The sequence below is a fragment of the Macaca thibetana genome, chromosome 6, assembly GCF_024542745.1.
Source record: "Macaca thibetana thibetana isolate TM-01 chromosome 6, ASM2454274v1, whole genome shotgun sequence".
Classification (NCBI taxonomy): domain Eukaryota; kingdom Metazoa; phylum Chordata; class Mammalia; order Primates; family Cercopithecidae; genus Macaca; species Macaca thibetana.
In genome coordinates, this window is record NC_065583.1 from 4049702 (window position 1) to 4071932 (window position 22231).

Genomic DNA, 22231 nt, shown 5'->3' on the forward strand with positions numbered 1-22231 from the left:
TTCTTATGCCTCAGCCTCCTGAGTAGCTGGAAAAATAGGCATGAACCATCATGCCTGGCTAATTTTTGTATTTCTTGTAGAAATGGGGTTTAGCCATGTCGCCTAGGCTGGTGTCAAACTCCTGGGCTCAAATGATCTCCCCATCTCAGCCTCCCAAAGTGTTGGGATTACAAGCATGAGCCACTGTTCCCAGCTGGATGGGGAAAACTAAGAACCTGAAGGGGATCAGAACATGCCACCTAAAATATGCCACTTTGACATATCAATTATTTTAAGCTAAAGGTAACTGAGACACAGCAGATGCAGGAAGAGCTCTTTGACCTCCCCCTTTTTTTTTTTTTTTTTTTTTTTGAGACGGAGTCTCGCTCTGCCGCCCGGGCTGGAGTGCAGTGGCCGGATCTCAGCTCACTGCAGGCTCCACCTCCCGGGTTCACGCAATTCTCCTGCCTCAGCCTCCCCAGTAGCTGGGACTACAGGCGCCCGCCACCTCGCCCGGCTAGTTTTTTGTATTTTTTAGTAGAGACGGGGTTTCACCGTGTCAGCCAGGATGGTCTCGATCTCCTGACCTCGTGATCCGCCCGCCTTGGCCTCCCAAAGTGCTGGGATTACAGGCTTGAGCCACCGCGCCCGGCCAGACCTCCCCCTTTCTACCTAAAAGAAGGGTATACATTTCCCAAGAGAAAGGTGCCCTTCTAATAACAGGAAGTGAAGAACATTATAATCACTGGAGATGAGGAGTCAATGCTGAGATGAATCTGGACAAAACAAGCCTTATTCAAATAGCCCTTATCAAGCTGAGCACAGTAGCTCACACCTGTAATCCCAGCACTTTGGGAGGCTGAGGTGGGTGGACTGCTTGATGCCAGGAGTTTGACACCAACCCGGGCAACATGGCAAAACCCCATCTCTACAAAAAATTAGCCAGGTGTGCTGGCATGCACCTGTAGTCCCAGGTACCCGGGAGGTTGAGGTGGAAGGATCACTTGAGCCCAGGAAGTCAAGGCCGTAGTGGGCCATAATCACACCACTGCACTCCAGCCTGGACAACAGAGTGAGACTCTGTCTCAAAAAATAATAATAATAGCCCTATTAGCTGGGCATAGTGGCACACATCTATAGTCCTAGCTACACGGAAGACAGAGGTGGGAGGATCACGTGAGTCTAGGAGTTCAAGAGCAGCCTGAGCAACATAGAAAGACCCCGTCTCTTAAAAAGAAAAGAATTCATCTTTAATTAGCTTCCCCCATATATTTCCTAGTCACTTTCCCACAATTTTTCAGTCCCAGCTCAACCGCCCTTTTCCCTTTGTCTTGTCATGTGTCCACAATTTATAATTCATTGTTAAAATGGTTTATAAGCTGTTTCTTTGGATCTTTATTTCTTTTTAAATTTACTTTTCTTTTTAATTTAATTAGAGACAGGGTCTCACTGTGTTGGCCAGGCTGGTACCAAACTCCTGGGCTCGAGTGATCTTCCTGCCCTGGCCTCCCAAAGTGCTAGGATTACAGGCATAAGCCACTGCACATGGCCTGGGTCTTCATTTCTTTTCTAGGAAGGTCTCCATGTACACATAAAAATTAAAATTTTAACATCAAAATTTGCATGCTTTCCTCCTGCTAATCTTCTTAGATCCGTTCAATTCACAGAACCTAAGACGGGAGAAGAAAAGTCTTTCCTCCCATCCAAGCCTATTACCTCATGGGGTTGCTGTGCCGAGATCAGAATCTCCTCAAAACCTTCACATCTTCATTTCCTTGTAATCACCCTGGTTGTCCAGCATCAATGCTCCGTGTCATAAAGGAATCTAGGGAAGCGCAGAGAGCGTCCCTGTTCTCAGCTTGAAGCTCCTTCCACTCCCCTATTTGGCTTCCATCCTTCACTGTTCACAGCCCCTCCCACTGTGGAGGCAAGGGAGATCAGACTGCAAAAGCCACAGTGTGGGCAGAGACCCACATCAGGTTCTTGGGGCAAATTCCTCCCCTCAGGTTAGATGGTGGCTTTCCAAAATTCTCAAATTCCCAAAACCTAGCGTATCTTAGTCCATCCAGGCTGCTATAACAGAATACCATAGACTGCACGGCTTACAAAGAGCACACATTGGTCGGATGTGGTGGCTCACACCTGTAATCCCAGCACTTTGGGAGGCCAAGGCAGGTGGATCACCTGAGGTCAGGAGTTCGAGACCAGCCTGGCCAACACTGTGAAACCCTGCCTCTACTAAAAATACAAAAAATTAGCCAGGTGTGGTGGTGGGCGCCTATAATCCCAGCTACTCGGGAGGCTGAGGCAGGAGAATTGCTTGAACATGGGAGGCAGAGGTTGCAGTAAGCTGAGATCACACCAGCCTGGGTGACAGAGCGAGACTGCCTCAAACAAACAAACAAAATACATTGATTTCTCACTGTTCTAGAGGCTAGGAAGTTCAACATCAATGTGCTGCCAAACTTGTTGTCAATTGAGAACCTACTTCCTGGTTCAAAAACGGCCTTCTATTTTTTTTTTTCACCCGGCCTGGTCTCGGACTCCTGGGCTCACATGACCCTTCTGCCTCAGCAATTACAGGTGTGAGCCACTGCACCCCAGGATTTTTTTTTTTTTTTTTTTTTTTACTTCTTTTTACTACAACCTCACATGGTAGAAGGGGCAAGACGTCTGTCTCAGGCCTCTTTTCTTTTTTTGAGACAGAGTCTTGCTCTGTTGCCCAGGCTGGAGTACAGTGGCACGATCTTGGCTCACTGCAAGCTCCGCCTCCCGGGTTCATGCCATTCTCCTGCCTCAGCCTCCCGAGTAGCTGGGACTACAGGCGCCTGCCACCACGCCCGGCTAATTTTTTGTATTTTTAGTAGAGATGGGGTTTCACCGTGTTAGCCAGGATGATCTCCATCTCCTGACCTCGTGATCCACCCACCTCAGCCTCCCAAAGTGCTGAGATTACAGGCGTGAGCCACCGCACCCGACCTCAGGCCTCTTTTCTAAGGGCACTAATCCCATTCATAAGGGCTCTGCCCACATGACCTAATCACCTCCCAAAGGCATCATCTCAGGGCCAGGCCAGCTTCAGGTGTCAGGGGCTGCTTTTGCTCTTTCTCACAGTCTGATGTTAACACTATCGTATGTAAATAAATTGTCCAATAACTAATAAGTGAATTTTAATAAAACCAACCCATCTGTTGTATGATTGCTTTTGCATGAGGTTCCTAGAATAGCCGAATTCATAGCGACAGAAAGTAGAAGAGTGACTGCCAGGGGCTGGGGGAGGAGGAACGGGGAGCTGGTGTTTAATGGGTACAGAGTATCCATTTGGGAAGATGGAAAAGTTCTGGAGATGGATGGTGGTGATGGTTGTGCAACGGTATGAATATACTTAATGTCAATGAACTGTGCACTTAAAAATAATTAACATGGTTAAATCTTTTTTTTTTTTTTTTGAGACAGAGTCTCACTCTTGTTGTCCAGGCTGGAGTGCAATGGTGCGATCTCAGCTCACCGAAACCTCCACCTCCCAGGTTCAAGAGATTGTCCTGCCTCAGCCTCCCGAGTAGCTGGGATTACAGGCACCCACCACCACAGCTGGGTAATTTTTTGTATTTTCAGTAGAGATGGGGTTTCACTATGCTGGCCAGGCTGGTCTCAAACTCCTGACCTTGTTATCCACCCGCCTTGGCTTCCCAAAGTGCTGGACTTACAGGCATGAGCCACCGCACCCGACCAAGATGGTAAATCTTAAGTATATTTTACCACAACTTATAAAAGGGAAGTATCTACGAGAAGTACCACTGCGGCGACTACCGAAGTGCACCCCACTAATTTAATGTGTTTTTTATTATTTTTTTACTTTTAAAACAATAAACAATTTTAAAACAAAGATCAATTTTAAAAGATACTATTGAAATTCAATAAAACCACTTCATATATCAATTAAAATCTGCACTTTCCCACTGTTTTACATGCTAAATATAAATAAATGTGGTCACATACGGGATTACAGAAATGAAATAAATTCTGTTTCTTTGTCTTTAAAATCATTATACAGGCCAGGAGTGGTGGCTCTTGCCTCTAATCCCAGCACTTTGGAAGGCCGAGGCAGGAGGACTGCTTGAGCCCAGGAGTTCGAGTCCAGCCTGGGCAACAAAGAGAGACCCTGGCTCTACAAAAAATAAAAAAAAAATAGCCAGGCATGGTAATACACACCTGTAGTCTCAGCTCCTTAGAGGCTGAAGTGGGAGGATCGCTTGAGCCTAGGAGGTCGAGGCTGCAGTGCGCAGTGATCATGCCACTGCACTCCAGCCTGGGTGACAGAGTGAGACCCTGTCTCAAAAAATAAAAAATTAAAAATTGGCCGGGCGCGGTGGCTCAAGCCTGTAATCCCAGCACTTTGGGAGGCCGAGACGGGCGGATCACGAGGTCAGGAGATCGAGACCATCCTGGCGAACACGGTGAAACCCCGTCTCTACTAAAAAAATACAAAAAACTAGCCGGGCAAGGTAGCGGGCGCCTGTAGTCCCAGCTACACAGGAGGCTGAGGCAGGAGAATGGCGTAAACCCGGGAGGCGGAGCTTGCAGTGAGCTGAGATCCAGCCACTGCGCTCCAGCCCCGGCGACAGAGCGAGACTCCATCTCAAAAAAAAAAAAAAAAAAAAAAATTAAAAATTAACAAAAACATAATTTAAAAAGGAAAAATCATTATACTATCATTTTTTATTTTGAATCTTTAAACACAAGAATATGCACTATCAGGGGGTTGGAGCCACAAACTGCCCTTGACTATAACTCAAACAATTCCAAACAGCTACAATTTTACTTTTTTTTTTTGAGATCGAATTTCGCTCTGTCGTCCAGGCTGGAGTACAGGGGTATAGTCTTGGCTGACTGCAACCTCCACCTCCGGGTTCAAGCAATTCTCCTGCCTCAGCCTCCTGAGGAGCTGGAATTACAGACCCATGCCACCATGCCTGGCTAATTTTTGTGTTTTTAGTAGACATGGGTTTTCACCATCTTGGCCAGGCTGGTCTTGAACTCCTAACCTCGTTATCTACCCTCCTCAGCCTCCCAAAGTACTGGGATTACAAGTGTGAGCCACCACACCTGGCCTTTTTTTTGAGACGGAGTCTCTTGTCTCGCTCTGTCACCCAGGCTGGAGTGCAGTGGCACGATCTCAGCTCACTGCAACCTCCGCCTCCCAGGTTCCAGCGATTCTCCTGCCTCAGCCTCCCAGGTAGCTGGGATTACAGGTGCCCACCACCACTCCCGGCTAATTTTGTATTTTTAATAGAGACAGAGTTTCACCATGTCACCCGCCCCAGCCTCCCAAAGTGCTGGGATTACAGGTGTGAGCCACCCTGCCCAGCCAATTTTACTCTCGAAATGAATGCTTCTCTGCTTTCATTTCAGAAAGCAGTTGCGGGGAGTTGGGGAGGAGATAACTGTATGACTGGAAGTTTTCACAATTAGTTTCCACACAAAACACAATGTTTATTAAAGGGTAAGTAGAAAAAAATAATGATTTGAAGCATACATATATATTATTAAAACTTATCGGCCAGGCATGGTGACTTACACCTGTAATCCCAGCACTTTGGGAGGCCTAGGCGGAAGGATCACCTGAAGTCAGGAGTTCAAGACCAGACTGGCCAACACAGTGAAACTGCATCTCTACTAAAAATACAAAAATTAGCCAGGCATGGTGGTGTGTGCCTGTAGTCCCAGCTACTTGGGAGGCTAAAACAGGAGTATTGCTTGAACCCGGGAGGTGGAGTTTGCAGTGAGCTGAGATCGTGCCACTGCACTCCAGCCTGGGTGATACAGTGAGACTCAGTCTCAAATATAAAACAAACAAACAAATAAAAACTTATCAGTAACTCCAGCAACTGTTTATACTAATAACTTAGACCAACAGAAGCTGGTAAAATACTTTCCTGGGGAGAGTATTTCATCAGTGACACTGCTTAGAACTGCCAGCGCTTGGTGATGATAAAAAGAATGCAAACCAAATTTTAGTCAGGGTTCTAATTGTTACGAAATTCTCTGCAGACACATCTCCGACTGCCTGTATGCTGCACAGAAGCCTCACTGCCTGTCCTTGGTCAGCTGCCGCCATCTTTGCAGAGCAAAGAGTACATGCAAAGACCCTGAGGTGGGAGTATGGAGAGCAAGGAAGGCAGGTGCCTGGGATGCAGCGAGAAAGCGGAAAGGAAGAGCTCAGGAGGAGGAGGGCATCCGGTTAGGATTCTGGCTTTCACTCTAGGTGATATGCAGGTCTAGCTAACTCCAATTCTCACAGTCCGATGAATAATTGTCCAACAACTAATAATTGTCCAATAATGATAATATGATTGGCATGTTCCTGGGTGCATCCAAGTAGCTGGAGAGCCAGAGGACTCGCCCCTGGGAGATAAAGGTATCACTGATATAAGGGAGGAATTTGCCAGATGAGACAGTGAGAAAATGCTTCCTCCAAGATCCAGGCTCTCTGAAGAACTATCTTATCTGTGAAAATCCTCAGCACTACAAGGTGCCCTCCAAGCAAGGATTTTTAGAGGGAGGTTGTCACTTTGTAAATAGCTGTGAAGATTTATCTGCAGAGGAAAAGGTAACCAGGTTAGTTTCTTCCCATCTCCCCAAGCAATGCCCCTCTTCTGGGACAGGAAATGAGGGAAGGCTTTGAAATAGGGGAAAGGAAGCTACTCCCAAACTCAAGGCTGCAAATGCGGTCCAGCCCAGCAGCAGAGAACCTCTGGAGGCTGTCACAGAGAAGAACTGCTTTTCCTTTCAAGTAGACAGGCAGGGCAAACCAGATCCTGGGCCCTACTACTGTTTTCTTCCTTCCCAGAGGCACTGACAGTAGCAGAAATGAAGAGGACAGAGCCCCAGCTTCCCAAGGGCACTCCAGCTGCACCAGAAAAGCACCCCCGCCACCCCACTCCACTGTCCTGCTGGACCTCTGACCGCACCGTGGGGCCCCCGCAGCAAAAGCAGCCAGAGAAAAACAGAGTGCTTCCAGAGCTTCTCCAAGCTTTCCGGGGTTCTATCCTGCAAAAGCCTCACCCAACTGGCTGGGCACCTGAGTTGTAGAGAGCACAGGGAGGTGAGGAAAAAAAGACATTCTCGGAATGGTAAGTAGGACTCCAGGCCAATTAATATGAACTTTTTTTTTTTTTAAGAGACAAGAAGCCAGGCACGGTGGCTCACACCTGTAATCCTAGCACTGTGGGAGGCTGAGGCAGGCGGATTGCCTGAGCTTAGGAGTTCGAGACCACCCTGGGCAACATGGTGAAATCCTGTCTCTATTAAAATACAAAAATTACCCAGGCATGGTGATGGGTGTCTGCAATCCCAGCTACTGGGGAGGCTGGGACAGGAGAATCACTTGAACCTAGGAAGTGGAGGTTGTAGTGAGCCAAAATAGTGCCACTGCACTCCAGCATGGACAACAGAGCAAGATACTGTCTCAAAAAAAAAAAAAAAAAAAAGAGAGAGAGAGACAAGGTCTCACTGTCTTGCCCAGGCTGGTCTTCAACGCCTGGGCTCAAGCGATCCTCCTGCCTCAGTACAGCTTGGACAATAGGCATGAGCCTCTGTGCTCAGCATTAATATGAATGTTAAAAAATACATAACTTTCTCTGTGTGTGTAGGGGCAATCCAAGCTATTCCTGTCAGCATGATGTCATTTGAATAGCAGACCAGCCTGTTATCTGTGGTCAAGATCACTGTACACTGACTTATTGCCCAGAACCAGAAAATGATACACCCTAGGGCAATGGGCAGTCAGGTGCAAAGCCTGACCCTTGAAGCTCCCTAAATCAAGGTCTGCCACAGGCCTTCAGGGCTTGCTGAAATTATGTGCCTCTTTTTTTTTTTTTTTTTGAGACGAGTCTCGCTCTGTTGCCCAGGCTGGAGTGCAGTGGCACGATCTCAGCTCACTGCGAGCTCTGCCTCTCGGGTTCATGCCATTCTCCTGCCTCAGCCTCCCGAGTAGCTGGTATTGCAGGCACCCACCACCACGCGCAGCTAATTTTTTGTATCTTTAGCAGAGATGGCATTTCACCACGTTAGCCAGGATGGTCTCTATCTCCTGACCTCATGATCCGCCCGCCTCGGCCTCCCAAAATGCTGGGATTACAGGCGTGAGCCACCGTGCGCAGCCTGATATGCCGCTTTCTCCTGACCCTGAAGATGTCCCTTACTTCTTTTGAAGGTGAACAATGCATCTACATTTTGTATCATATTTTGTGTCTGGAGTGGGGGACTCCTCTTCCCCTCTGTCCTGGCTGAAGACAACCTCCCTTGGGTAACCAACCTCCGAGGTGGCCCCAATGACTCATATTTCCTGGTGTTCACGCTTCTGTGTTGTCCTCCCTCACACTGAAGAGGGTCAGTCTGTGTAACCAATAGGATGCGGAGAGGCCCACACGGTGAGGACAGGGGCCTCCCACTGACAGCCTGACTGCACCCTCATGGGCATGGCTCCTCCAGCCCCATCGAGCCTGCAGATAGCTGCAGCCCCGAGTGAAATCTTCCTTTTGATTTTTATTTTATTTTTATTTTTTATTTTTATTTTTATTTATCTATTTTTTTTTGAGACGGAGTCTTGCTCATTCGCCCAGGCTGGAGTGCGGTGGCGCGATCTCGGCTCACTGCAAGTTCCACCTCCTGAGTTCATGCCATTCTTCTGCCTCAGCCTCCCGAGTAGCTGGGACTACAGGCGCCCACCACTACGCCCGGCTAGTTTTTTTGTATTTTTAGTAGAGACGGGGTTTCACCGTGTTAGCCAGGATGGTCTCGATCTCCTGACCTCGTGATCCGCACGCCTCGGCCTCCCAAAGTGCTGGGATTACAGGCGTGAGCCACCGTGCCCGGCTATTTTTATTTTTGAGATGGAGTTTCCGCTCTGTCGCCCAGGCTGTAGTGCAGTGATGCAATCTCGGCTCACTGCAACCTCTGTTTCCTGGGTTCATGTAATTCTTCTGCCTCAGCCTCCCGAGTAGCTGGGATTATAGGTACCTACCACCACGCCCAGGTAATTTTTGTATTTTTAGTAGAGATGGGGTTTCACCATATTGGCTAGGCTGGTTTCAAACTCCTGCCCTCAAGTGATCCACCTGCCTTGGCTTCCCAAAGTGCTGGAATTACAGGCGTGAGCCACCGCACCCAACCTTCGAGCGACATCTTGCCCTCACCTTTCATGAGAGATCCTGAGTCAGATCCACCACCCAGCTAGGCCACTCCCAAATTCCCAGCCCGAAGAAACTACATGAAATAATAAATGCTTATTTTTGTTTTAAGCCACACTACATTTTGGTGTAATCTGTTACTTACACACCCCTTCTCTCCAATTAAGCATCCTTCAAGAAACCACCCCCTCACCTTTTTCCAGACCCCCCTGTCATGGGCACTCTGGGTGTGAGATCCTATGCGGGATCCCCATTCCCTGCAGAATGGGTATGGATTTCAAGCCCATTGGAGTTCATGTCCCTTGCAGACCATGAGAGCTCTTGTCTCCTGGCCCGACTGTAAGCCAAGAGGTATCAGTGGGACCAGGAAGTGAACAGAGGGAGATCACCAGCAGATTTCCTGTCTGCACTCTGCCCTAATCAGAATGACTTCCTGCTGGACCACGCATTTTCAGATGTGTAGGTGAGACCCTTCCTAATGTCCAGTGATGAAGACTAATTGTTCCTATTACTTTGGTTTGCCTATTTCAGTAGGAGCTCAGAAAAGGCTATGCGTCAGAAGCACAGATGTGGAGAGCCACTTCAGAACGGAAACTACTGAAACCCTCGGTTACATTATTACACCTATCAGAAAATTCACTCTGGGGCAGTGCATGGCAGGGCTGGAAGGTATCAATGTCTGGAGACAGGGGGCCCTGAGATGGGGCTGTTATTGTCCAACACAGCGGTGACGACTTCACTATCATTTCCATGATAAGTCATTTTGTTAGCTGACCTTTTTCCTTTCTTTCTTTTCTTTTTTTTTTTTAAATGGAGTGTTGCTCTTGTCGCCCAGGCTGGAGTGCAATGGCACAATTTCAGCTCACTACAACCTCCACCTCCTGGGTTCAAGCAATTCTCCTGCCTCAGCCTGCCAAAATGCTGGGATTACAGGCATGAGCCACCACTCACACAGCCTTGTTAGCTGACTTCTGACGGGCAGGCTGCATTAGTTATCAGAGGCACTGAGAACCACACACCACATTTCTATTTTTTGAGAGGGAGTCTCACTCTGTCGCCCAGCCTGGAGTGCAGTGGTGGGATCTCGGCGCACTGTAACCTCCACCTCCTAGGTTCAAGCCATTCTCCTGCCTCGGCCTCCTGAGTAGCTGGGATTACAGGCATGAGCCACTGTGCCTGGCTGCACACCACATTTCAAGATGCCTTGGCCTTTAACTCTGTCTGCGTCAGGCTCTTGTTAGGGTGCTCTTGTTTTTGTACACCCTACTGTATGTGCCAGACACTCTGCTAACGTCTCCATTTATATCTCACAATGCCATAAGACACTCTCTGTTTGTTTTTTCAGACAGATTCTCACTCTGTTGCCCAGGCAGGAGTGCAGTGAAGAATTCTTGGCTCACTGCACCCTCCGCCTCCCAGGTTCAAACCATTCTCCTGCCTTAGCCTCCCAGGTAGCTGGGATTACAGGTGCACGCCACCACGCCTAGCTAATTTTTGCATTTTTACTAGAGACAGGGTTTTACCATGTTGGCCAGGCTGGTCTGGAGCTCCCGGCCTCAAGTGATCCACTCACCTCAGCCTCCTCAAGTACTAGGATTATAGGCGTGAGGCATCGCACCTGGCCAAGACACTACTTTTACCCCTATTCTCTAAATGGTGAGACTGAGACCCAGAGAAACTGAGGACTTTCCTGGAGTCAGGCAGCTAGCAAGCGGCAGAGCTTTTAACTTAACTGTCTGACTCCCAAGCCTTTCCACTACAATGTACAGCAGAGTGAGTCCACAGATGGTTTCAAAGAAGAAGGCACCCTTGACCTGGTCCTTGAAGGATCAGTATAAGTTTATCAGCCCTGGGAGGCGTAAGGGAGAGAATCCAGAGAGTTGAGCACATCAAAGTTGTAAGATGTGGCTAAAATCCAGGGTTCAAGGTGGAGAGGGATGGGGAAAGACGCTGCTGTCAGACAAAGTCCAGAAGGAAATACCAGGCCTGGGCTGAGCATGGTGGCTCATGCCCATAATCCCAGCACTTTGGGAGGCTAGAGGCAAGCAGATCACTGGAGGTCAGGAGTTTGAGACCAGCATGGCAAACATGGCAAAACTCCATCTCTATTAAAAATACAAAAATTAACCGGGTATGGTGGCACATGCCTGTAGTCCCAGCTACTCAGGAGGCTGAGGCAGGAGAATCGCTTGAACCCAGAAGGCGGAGGTTGCAGTGAGCCAAGATCCCGCCATTGCACTCCAGCCTGGGCGAAAGAGCGAGACTCTGACTTAAAAAAGAAAAAAAAAAAAAAAAAAAAGGCTGGGCGCAGTGGCTCACGCCTATAATCCCAGCATTTTGGGAGGCCGAGGCGGGCAGATCACGAGGTCAGGAGATGGAGACCAGCCTGGCTAACAAGGTGAAATCCTGTCTCTACTAAAAATACAAAAAAAAATTAGCCGGGCGTGGTGGCGGATGCCTGTAGTCCCAGCTACTCGGGAGGCTGAGGCAGGAGAATGGCGTGAACCCGGGAGGCAGAGCTTGCAGTGAGCCGAGATAGGGCCACTGCACTCCAGCCTGGGCGACAGAGCAAGATTCTGTCTCAAAAAAAAAATTCTGGATTTGGTTTCAAAAGGACTTAGGGAAAAGAAGTCTCAGACATAGCTGAAAAGTTCCAAGAAACATCAAGAGCAAGAGGAGGGGGAGGAAAGATTAGGGGAGATGTCTATTCCTCGCTGTTTCCAGGTGGTAGGCCCCACAGGCCTGCTACTTCTGCACCGAGGGGAGAGAATGCGTCCTCTGATCCGTGAGTCTGGAGAGTCAGGCGCATGGTCTGCTCTGTTCTGCCCTTCTTCCTCTTGGGATCTCCCTGCTTGCAAGGGGTCCACACCCACTGCCCCCACAGGGAATCTGAGAGGAAGGCCTACTCAGTCCAGTACTGCCATGACTCAGGGGTCTGGGAGGGTGTCTGCCTAACTTAGGGCTCGGTCATCGGCCCACACCGAACAACATACTCTGACCTGGGGCATGACTAAGTTGGTAATAAGGTGAACATTGAGACTCCATCTGCCTTTCCTTTGCTTCATTTCCCGGTGTGTTTAGAACCCTGGTCAGGGAGACACAGCCATTTCTTGAGGGTCTTCCAGAGACCCCAAAACAGAGGTTGCTGGAGTCTAGAGAAAAGGAAGGAAGGAAGTGAAGAAAAGAATGGAGGGAAGTGACAAGAGCATCTGAGGGGCCCAAAGAGGGGGCACAAAATCCAAGAGCAGAGAGAACTTATCCCAGGAAGCAGCAACGGTCAGCATGGAAATGGCTACGAGGTGTGTCCAGGAGAAGACCTTAGATAGCCTCACCCAGATTCCCACAGGCAAGAATGGCTGGAGGAGGAAAGCCAGCTGTGGGGAAAGAACAAGCCAGGTCTCAGCACCAACCAGTGGGGACCCATGACCTCTCCATGAACGCCTGTGGGGACAGATGACACTAAGAACTAGATCCCCCCAACACGCACACACTCACCCCCGACACGCACACACTCATAAGGCTCTGAGCCCTTATGCCCAGAGAACCCTAAGTTAGCGGAGATTAAATTTCTGTCACTCCAGCAGAGTGCAAAGTAGAAAGTAGGTGGAGTTACAGAAAACTTTGTATTTCTTGCACACTTGGGTTTATGAACAGAGATTCATCGTAGCCGGAGTAAATATTTTGGAAGCAGAATCAAGACTCAGAGGTCAGATGATGATGGAGTGGTGAGCAAGAGAGGTCTCTCCTCCCTTATTTGGGAGGTTTGTTTCCCAAACACCCCAGGCCAATCCAGGTTCCTCGACACTGTCCGTGATGTTTTATTGCTTCCCCTGGTGGTGTTCCCTCACAGGGCCTCTAGTATAGGTTTCATTGTTCTTGCCCAGTTAAGTAATGATCAGGAGTAATTACCATTTACCTTAATGATGCAATCTACTTTACTAGCAATTTACTATATACTTCGTAGAAAAACATTATCTGTTAAAAAATATACCATTAAAACTTTCAATAATAGTTACTATAACGTTTAGGCCTGTAGGGCTTGGAAAAGATCAAGGCAAAGTCCAGCATGCTTCACCTCCCCAGAGGGCCTTATCAGGATTTCCCTATTTCCTTCTTCTTCTGTGCCCCAGCTCCATCACCCGTGAGGAAGGTCCAGTCTCATCCTGGGATTCAAGATCCCCGACACCCGACCCCATCCCTCACCCTCTGCAATCATATTTCCTCTCCTCTAAACTCCTTCTCCCTCTCCATGGAGGTGGGGAAAGTCCACCTCAGGCCTTCCTGCCCAAAGGTACAAGCCCATTCTCAACGTTAGAAGGAGGAGGACTGAGGAAGAGGGGATCAGATCTGGTTTCTTCCCTCAAAAAGTGCTAAGAAATCCCTCTGACTGAGGTCCAACTCCAGAACTCAAGGAGAGGAAGGGGCTTGGATCTGCTTTCCTCTGGGATGAGGGGGATTGGGCAGATGGTGCTCAATGACTTCCCTGGAGCTGGATGAAGCACACACCTGTGAGGCTCATCAGCACGGAACATTACCTGTGCAGATGGAAAACAATGCTGAGATGGTAATCTAGTTCGCATTGCCCTTGCAATTTCCCCTTCCTTCCTCTCCACGCAAGCAACTAGGGATTCCGTGCCTGTTGCCTTGGGAGGGGAGACCAAGTCACAGGGTGGAAAGGAGGAGGCCTTGCAAACCATCCTGGATGTGGGGTTCCAAAAGCCCAAGCGCTTAGTGGCTTTCAAAACTTTAACTTGCACTGGCGCAGTAGCTCACACCTGTAATCCCAGCACTTTGGGAGGCCAAGGTGGGTGGATCACGTGAGGTCAGGAGTTCAAGACCAGCCCGGCAAACATTTTTTCTGCCTTGGCTTCCCAAAGTGCTGAGATTACAGGCATGAGCCACTGCACCCATCCTTTATTTATTTCTTACAGATACAGGGTCTTGCTTTATCATCCAGACTGGACTGCAGTGGCAGTGATCACAGCTCACTACAGCTTTGAATTCCTGGCCTCAAGCAAGCCTCCCAGCTTAGCCTCCTAAGTAGCTGGGACTACAGGCATATACCACCTGCCAGCTTTTTTTTCTTTCTTTCTTTTTTGGAGAGACAGGGTCTTGCTTTGTTGCCCAGGCTGGTCTCAAACTCCTGGCTTTAAGTGGTCCTCCCACAGTGTTGGCAATACAGGCATGAGCCACTGCGCGTTAAATATATTTTCTTCCAGTTCTCAGAGCAGCATAATAAGCTAATTTAATACATGAGAAATGTTTGTCATGACCGCTCATCAGCACTGAATGGATACAAAATGTGATACTTCCGTACAACGGAATACTACTCAGCAGTATAAAGGAATGAGCTATCTAAACACGCTACGGTGTGGGTGAATCAAAATAATTATACTGCAGGAAAGATGCCTGGCAAAGCAGAATACATACTGTATGAAAATGCAAAATATTCTGCAGAAACAGAAAGCAGATCAGTGCTGCCTGGGGAGAGAGGAAAAAGTAAGAGGGAAAGATTATCCTCTGGGGGAACCATGCGGTGGAATTCTCTCCCGATGGCGTGTGAGTAAAAGTGATGTATATTCATTTCTGGGTACAGCTCATAGAAATGTCCCATGCGTGGGAGGCTGAGGCAGGAGAACGGCGTGAACCCAAGAGGCGGAGCTTGCAGTGAGCCAAGATCAAGCCACTGCACTCCAGCCTGGGTGACACAGTGAGACTCCGTCTCAAAAAAAAGAAAGAAAGAAAAGAAAGAAAAGAAAGGAAAGAAAATAAAGAAAGGAAAGAAAGGAAGGAAGAAAGGAAGAAAGGAAGAAAGCAAGCAGGGAGGGAGGGAGGGAGGGAAGGAAGGAAGGAAGGAAGGAAGGAAGAAAGAAAGAAAGAAATGTCCCAGGCAACCCTCACTCTATCACCTTTCCTATCCTCTAGATGAATGAAGAGGACTTTGAGAGCCCAGGTGAAGGCAGAACCACAGGATCAAAGGAGACTGGATCCCTGAGTGACTGCAAAGTCCTCTTCAATAGGCATTGGCCTGCGACACGAATAAGACAAGATCTAAGGTGTTAAAACTCTTGCTATGTGAGGTTGGTTTGTTACAGCAGCTAACTAGCCCTAATACATAGTCCAAAGTAATCACCCAGCTAGAAGAGAGCTGGGTGTGCCCCTCAGAGTAAGGTTCCACACAGGGGCTCTGGCTGGTTCCTGCAAATTGGACTCAACACTGAGAGTAGATAGGTCAGCCAGCCTTGGGGAGGAGACAGTCCAAATTGCTGGGCCAGTTTTCTCATGGAGCCATTGAATAAGTTCTTAAATAGTTGGGAAGAGACAATCTGACAGCCACGGAAACGGCCATACTGCCCATTGGGCTTTTAAGAGGTTCTTTTGATGAACGTTCATCTGGGACACAAATAGCCTTATGTTCTTAAGCCATTCTGGGCAATCTTTCCACATCTGTCATCCTCAAAACTTCCTGTCACTAAGGCTGCAGGCTTTTTTTTCCCCCAAGTCCCTCAACAACAGAGTAAATCATGATCCAATGGCCAGGAATTGATGTGTCTTTATTTCAAGGTCTTTGCATGGATTTCCCTTTTCTATGCCCTTGGGCCCTGTCTGAGGAAGGCTAGAACACGCTAGCAATTTGCTTCTGGCTGGAGCCAGCACACCACACAGAGCCATCTGCAAACTGGGCTTTGGATTTTTCTTCCTTAGTCAACTCATCATTAAACTGTTCATGAAACCATTGATCCAGGTTGAGGGATGGAATGGAGAAGAGTGTGGCACCAGAGGAATGTAAGTAACTTGCTCTGGCAACCTACTTGTGCTTTAGGACTTGCGTGGACCCAACCCACACATGTCACTTCTTCTTCATGACAGGGTGTTGCTGAGCACCCCTGATTTTATGGCTGAGTAGATCAGATAACACTCAGTTCAGGTCACGTAGTCACGTGGTATGCCAGGATCAGGCATCCAATTTCACCGGACCCCTGAAGCAAGCCAGGAGCTATTTCTAAAATGGAGTATAACTATTTGCTAAAAGAAAGCGTAACTTTGCTCCAAAATCCAATGTCTAAGTATTAAGGCCAAAGCCAGAACTATTTACTCTGCAGCCTGGTCCAGTAGGAAAACTTTCTCTTTTTGTATGATCCTGCCTTAAAGTTGGCAGCTTTCAAGTGACCCAGTAACTGGTCAAAATAATGTACCTAAATACATCTATGTTTCCCACCAAGTCTAAAGAAGCCCAAGCCCAAGTACTGAATCTCTTCCTTAGCAGGGAGTGTGACCTACTCTTTTCCTTCACTTTACAGGAAATATCTCGACATATCCCAGACTCCTAGATGGCTTACTGACAGGCCCCTATATATTTGTGAGATTTATTATCCATCCTCTGGCACACACATCATGCTTTACCAAATCATCCAGGATATCTGTTATTCCCTTTTCTTAAGGTCCATCAAGATGATGTCATCAGTGCCTTGGTAGATTAGCCTGATATCCATTAGAATGGAGATTTAGTAAAAAAAAAAAAAAAAAAAAAAAAAAAAAATCCCTGTAAACTGGCAGGGTGCAGTGGCTCATGCCTGTAATCCTGGCACTTTGGGAGGCTGAGGCAGGCAGATCACCCAAGGTCAAGAATACGAGACCAGCCAGGGCAACATGGCAAAACCCTTTCTCTACTAAAAATACAAAAAATTAGGGGGTGTGGTAGCATGCGCCTCAAATCCCAGCTACTCTCGAGGCTGAGGCACAAGAATCCCTTGAACCCAGGAGGCAGAGGTTGCAGTGACCTGAGATTTCGCCACTGCACTCCAGCCTGGGAGATAGAGTGAGGCTCTGTCATAAAAAAAAAAAAAAAAAAAAAAAAAAAAAAAAAAAAAAAAAAAAAAAATCCCTGTAAACTAAGTGGCTGGGTCCAGAGAGTGACATACCCTGAAGCCAGACAGTGAGGGTTTACTGCTGCCTCTGCCAGATCAATGCAAGGGAATCCTTGTGTTTGGTACAGAAGAATAACCATTGACCAGACCTCTTGCTGCCTATTAGAGGCCAACAAATGTGCTGATCTCTCCCAAGAAGGACCACATCTGGAAGAGCGCCTGAAGTTGGGGTTCTTACCAGAATAAGTAAGTTTATCATAATGCTCTATTGTTCTTCAAGGCCATCTCTCTCCTATTCTGGACAAACTGAAGAGGTAATGGTGATGTGATGGGACTCACCCTACATCTTTCAAATCTTTGAGAGTGGTATTAATCCCTGGGTAAGATAAGGTACTATTTTTTATTTATTTTCTTGGTAGTTAAGGAGAGCTCTAGGGCCTTCCATGTAGCTCTTCCTTTCAAAATAGCCCTTGCGCCATGGGTTAGGAAGCCAATGTCAGGATTCTGCCCTTCTTGATACCAATAGCAACTCTCCATATAACCACAGTTTCAGAGTACATAGCCCAGGCATGAGACAGACTTCACTCACAACTTTTTTTTAAATCTGTGCCATGTGCATGTATTATACAGTATATTCACAAAAATAAAAGAGGGGGGAAATCCCATTTTTAACAATTAAATACATAATTATTAAGTTTTAAAAATTCTCCTTTGTGTACCATTCCAAAATCCTCTCCTGCATATACTATTTTTTTGGAAACACCTAGTCGTCTCATCGTTATCACACCGGTTGTAACTATGTACCGACGTGTCTACCTTCTCCATCAGACTCTAGAACAAGGAGTCGGATCTGAGTCCCATGCCCCAAGCACAGAACGCTGGACTCCCAGTAGACCGTATGTTGCAAATAAAGACCGTCCCTTTCAACTTAGGCCGTCCACGAGCCCAGCAGTTCCAACAAAATGATGTACAGAAGCCTTTTGCAAGCCTTTATGTTGCCTCAGTATTTCTCCCCTGCAAAATGGGAATGATCCGTATCTGCCTTGCTGTGCTGTTGGAAGGAGTCAGACGACGGGTGTGAAAGTATTATTGTAACACTATAGAAATTAATTCACTCATCCATTTAACAGGCAATTATTAAGTGCTAGGGTGCTGCACCGCGATTACCACCGCGTTACACGCGTTCCTCCAGCAGGTAGCATCCTTCCCGTCCCGCGTAGGGGGGAAGGGCGTCTCCCCACCAGGCTTTTCTCCCACGGACCTCCGGGTGGTGACCTTATTCAAAATGGCGCAGGCTGCCTCGGGGGCTAGTGCGGCGGCGCGGACTTCGCGTGCCCTCTGACCTGCTGGCAGCAGGCGGAGGGGGGAGCCGGGCGCCGCCATATTGGCTGTTGTCCTGTGAGGGGAGCGGTAGCGGCGGCGGCGGCGGCGGCGGCGCGGCGTGTGGAGCGAGGGAGCGGCGCGAGCGGCAGCATGACTCGGAGGCGGAGCAGGCCGAGCGGCGGCGCGGGTAGGCGCGAGCGGGCTCGGGCCGCGGGGCCGCAGAAGCCCCAGGCGCCCGAGCCCCCGCCGCCGCCAAGCCTGGAGGCGGGAGCGGGTGCAGACCCCCCGGAGGCGCCGGCGGAGCCCGATCGCGACGGCTCCAGGGAGGACGACGAACCCAACCTGGTGCCCGGCCCGCAGGTAGGAGCGAGCGAGGCGACTTCGGCGGCCCGGGCGCTTTCACCTCCCCCGAGCGGGAGCGGGAGTGGGGCGGGGTTGGGGATGGGCCATCCTGCCGCGGCTGGGGCAGCAGCCTTCCCCCGGGTCCGGCGCCGAAGCTTTCTCCCCCGGGGCGGGAATGGAGGCTGGACCCCTCTCCCCAAAGCCGAGGCTCGGTCCGCGCTCCTGCGACTAGGCTGAAGCTGCTCCCGTCTCCCCGCCGCCTCCGGCCTGGAGCAGAGACTAACGTCCGGCCGTACACCCACACTGGGACTGGGCTGTGATCCCGAGGCCGCAGCTCCTCTCTCGGCCCGCCACCTGCCCCTGGGCCCACCTGCTCCCTCAGCCACAGGCCATCTCGGGGCTCTGGGACTGGACGGCTGCAGCCTCTTCCCTCTCCCCTCGGGAACGGCTCCACTCCGTCCCCTGCACCGCCTGCAGCCGCGGCCCCTCAGCAGCTGTGTCTCCTGGCACCTCCTCGCCATACCCAGCAGAGCAGTCGGAGCAGACAGCCAGGCTGGCCGGAAGAGTTTTTGGTGGGGTTTCTGCACTGAGGTGGAAACCCAGCAGAACCTGCCCTTTCTCCCTTCCCCTGCCCCGCAAGGCGGCCCACCCCGACCCTGAGATCCCGGGTTTGGAGACTCCTGCTGAGAGTGAACAGTAGGAGGATTCTCCAAAGCTTCCAGCTTGCCACCTGGAAGAAGGTCACTTTCTTTTGAGCAAAGGAGATAATGGGGGGTACCCTGCCAATGTTCACTGAGAGGCGGGGGTGACATGGGCCACGGTTGCTCTGGGAGGGTTGTGGCACTCGGGGCTGGGTGGCTCTCCCTAAGCTTGCTCTGACAAAAGAGTTTTGAGTTGGTCTTTTGGCTGAGCCTGCCCAGGAAGGCAGGCTCCTGCAGGAGTCTTGGAGGGTCGGATGCGGCGCCGGATGAGGATGAGGCGTGGCGGAAGATGCGTTTGGCTCTGCAGACACTGCATCGGGCAGCAGGGGACTCTGGGAGGCTGGTGCAGCCAGAAGGCATGGCTCTTGACAGCCTTCTAGTAGAATCTCTGGAATTGTGCATGTGAGTGGGGTTGCCATTTGGGGTACCTTCCTACAAAGCCTCCCCTGACCTCCCCAGTTGCGTCAGGTGCCCTCTCTGTGCCCACAGCCCTCTGTGCCTCCCTCTGGTAGCACTCCCCTTTCTGTGAGGAAACGTTCTGTTGATATGTCTGTTGCCTGCCCTGGACTGTGAACTCCGCAGGGACATAGGCCGTGCCATCTATCTCTGATCCTCCACGCCTGGCCCAGGGCCTTGCTAACACAGAGTAAAAATAACTAGGTGAATGAGAGAGAAAATGAATCAGTCCAGAACCCGTGCTTATTGTAACCCAGTTTTCATGCTGATTTCCTTGTGTCTCAGATCACAATAAGGTTTTTAATTAATGAAAATGTCACCACTTATTGAGTGTCAGAAGCTCCACCTTCATCCCCATCCCCATCTCCTATCCTAGGCTGACACTGCTTCCAGGAGACTCCCCAGGTGGGACCCCCGACCCCTACTGGGTCTAGCTGCCAACCCTGAGGCTGCTTCCCCCACCAGCCTACTCTGGGACCCCCCTGGGAGTGCTGTTACCCAAAAAGGGAGAGTGGGAGAAGGGAGAGCCGGGAAGCTGTTGTCTTTTCTTCTTCTCATTCAGCAGACCATAGAATACTTTAGGGTCTCTGCCACATAGAGATGCCAGAAAGCTTGGATGATGGCTCAACCATTCAGTTTTTATTGAGGATATAACTTTGCCAAGAGCTCTAAGCTTCATCAATTGCTTTGACATCTAGTTTCCTACCATGTTCTTATCTACTCCACTGCTTGACCTACTGATTCATTTATTTGTGCCGGGCACTTTACATACCTTACTTATAATCTTCCCCCCTCCACTGTATTTCTCCGCAGCATTTAGCACACATATGATGAATTGACCATTGATTTGATTATCTGTTTTTATTTGTGAACTCTGTGAGTTCAGGAGCCATGTCAGTCACCATTGTACCCCTGTGCCTGGTGGTTAACAAATGTTGATCAACAAACTAGAGGATATAAATATTATTACCCCATTTTTCAGATGAAGAAACAGAAACTCAGAGCAACTAAACATTTGCCCAAATGACTCCAGCTATAGGTGTTAGACAAAAGAAAAGAAAAGGACTCTTAGGTAGTTTGGGGGATTTTTAACAAGTCTTTTTTTTTTTTTTTAAACTACAGCCCCAAAGAAGGGAAACAAACTGGTAAATTCGGTTCTGATTATGCCCCACTTTGACCGGGGGTGGGGTCTGGAAGCAGGCTTTTGTGCCCTGGTGCAAAGCACCTAGTAGAAAGGTAGGGTTCAGTCATTGCTCTGCGTGCAAGCGTGTCTTTGTTGAGGTTCTCTGGCTCTCACTGCCACTCATAGCCCTGTCTTACATATACAGAGTGGATAAGGAAGATGAAACTCAGTGTCACACACCAAACTGAATCCCAAGGTGGCAAATGAGACCACTCCCAGTCCACAGGCTTGTTGGAATGCCCCAGCTCACACATTGTTTTGTTTCTGTTTGTATTTTCATTTGAGACCATATTTTAAAGATCAAAAGGTTTCCCACACATTTGGATTTGGAGCTCTTTTTAAACTAAAGATATGGTGATGCTGGGTCCACTTTTCCACAAGGCAGTAATCAGTAGTCTCTGAGTAGCATTTGGCCCTTTTAGACAACGTGTGCTCCTTAGGCCTCTTCTGGTTCTTCCCAGGCCCCTTCACTCACTTGCATAACCTGTACACATTTAAAGCAGGACCTTGAGTTTAACTGGGATCCCAAATGGCTTAACTCTCAATTGTTTCAGGCCACTAAACCACATTGATCTGTTTCCTAACAACCCAAATCCTTGTTTACAGCACAAGAAGGCTGAAACAGTTACTACCTTATTAGCAAAGGAAAAAACAAACAAACAAGGAACAACTGAAAAAGCAATTGTGGGAGGCAGTGGGGAGTGGTGTTTAGAGACTTGAATTCCCAGCGTAGCCTCCTAGCTTTGTGACTCCGCAAGTTGCTTCTCTCTGACCCCATCAGGAACTTCACAAGAGGCCTTGGTGGCTCACGCCTGTAATCCCAGCACTTTGGGAGGCTGAGGCAGGAGGATCCCTTGAGGCCAGAAGTTTGAGACCAGCCTTGGTGACATAGTGAGCTCTCTGGTTCTACAAAAAAAAGGAAACCAAAACTTAGCTGGGCATGGGTGCACACCTATAATCTCAGCTACTTGGGATGCTGAGGCGGGAGGATTGCTTGAAACCAGAAGTTCAAGTTACCCAGGACTTCAAGTGCACGCCACTGCACCCCAGCCTGGGGGACAGAGGGAAACCCCATCTCCTTCTTCTTAAAAAAAAATAAATAAATAAATAATAGTTCACAAGAGAAGCAACCTATGTAGCAGCTAGTACATAGAGGCGCCTCACCTAAGAGAGGTGGCAGGAGCTGTG

General features: G+C 49.0%; 3 protein-coding genes across 7 annotated transcripts in view; 2 read left to right on the forward strand and 1 right to left on the reverse strand.

Annotated features, from left to right (window-relative positions):
- The window catches only part of DDX41 (DEAD-box helicase 41), a 98320-nt gene that overhangs the window by 35580 nt on the left and 40509 nt on the right, over positions 1 to 22231 (forward strand). The gene's annotated exons all lie outside the window — the stretch shown is intronic.
- Positions 1 to 22231, reverse strand: part of TMED9 (transmembrane p24 trafficking protein 9) — a 214054-nt gene that overhangs the window by 29323 nt on the left and 162500 nt on the right. The window lies entirely within an intron of this gene.
- The window catches only part of FAM193B (family with sequence similarity 193 member B), a 35843-nt gene continuing 32031 nt past the window's right edge, over positions 18420 to 22231 (forward strand). For 2 of the 5 annotated variants that reach the window (XM_050793168.1, XM_050793169.1), the window contains exon 1: positions 18420 to 18721. In XM_050793168.1, coding sequence (XP_050649125.1) covers positions 18512 to 18721 — 210 coding nt within the window. In that variant the 5' untranslated portion in view covers positions 18420 to 18511. Of the gene's footprint in view, positions 18722 to 18746; positions 19807 to 22231 lie in introns of those variants that run through there. The other 3 variants (XM_050793173.1, XM_050793170.1, XM_050793171.1) reach the window with 2 other exon arrangements.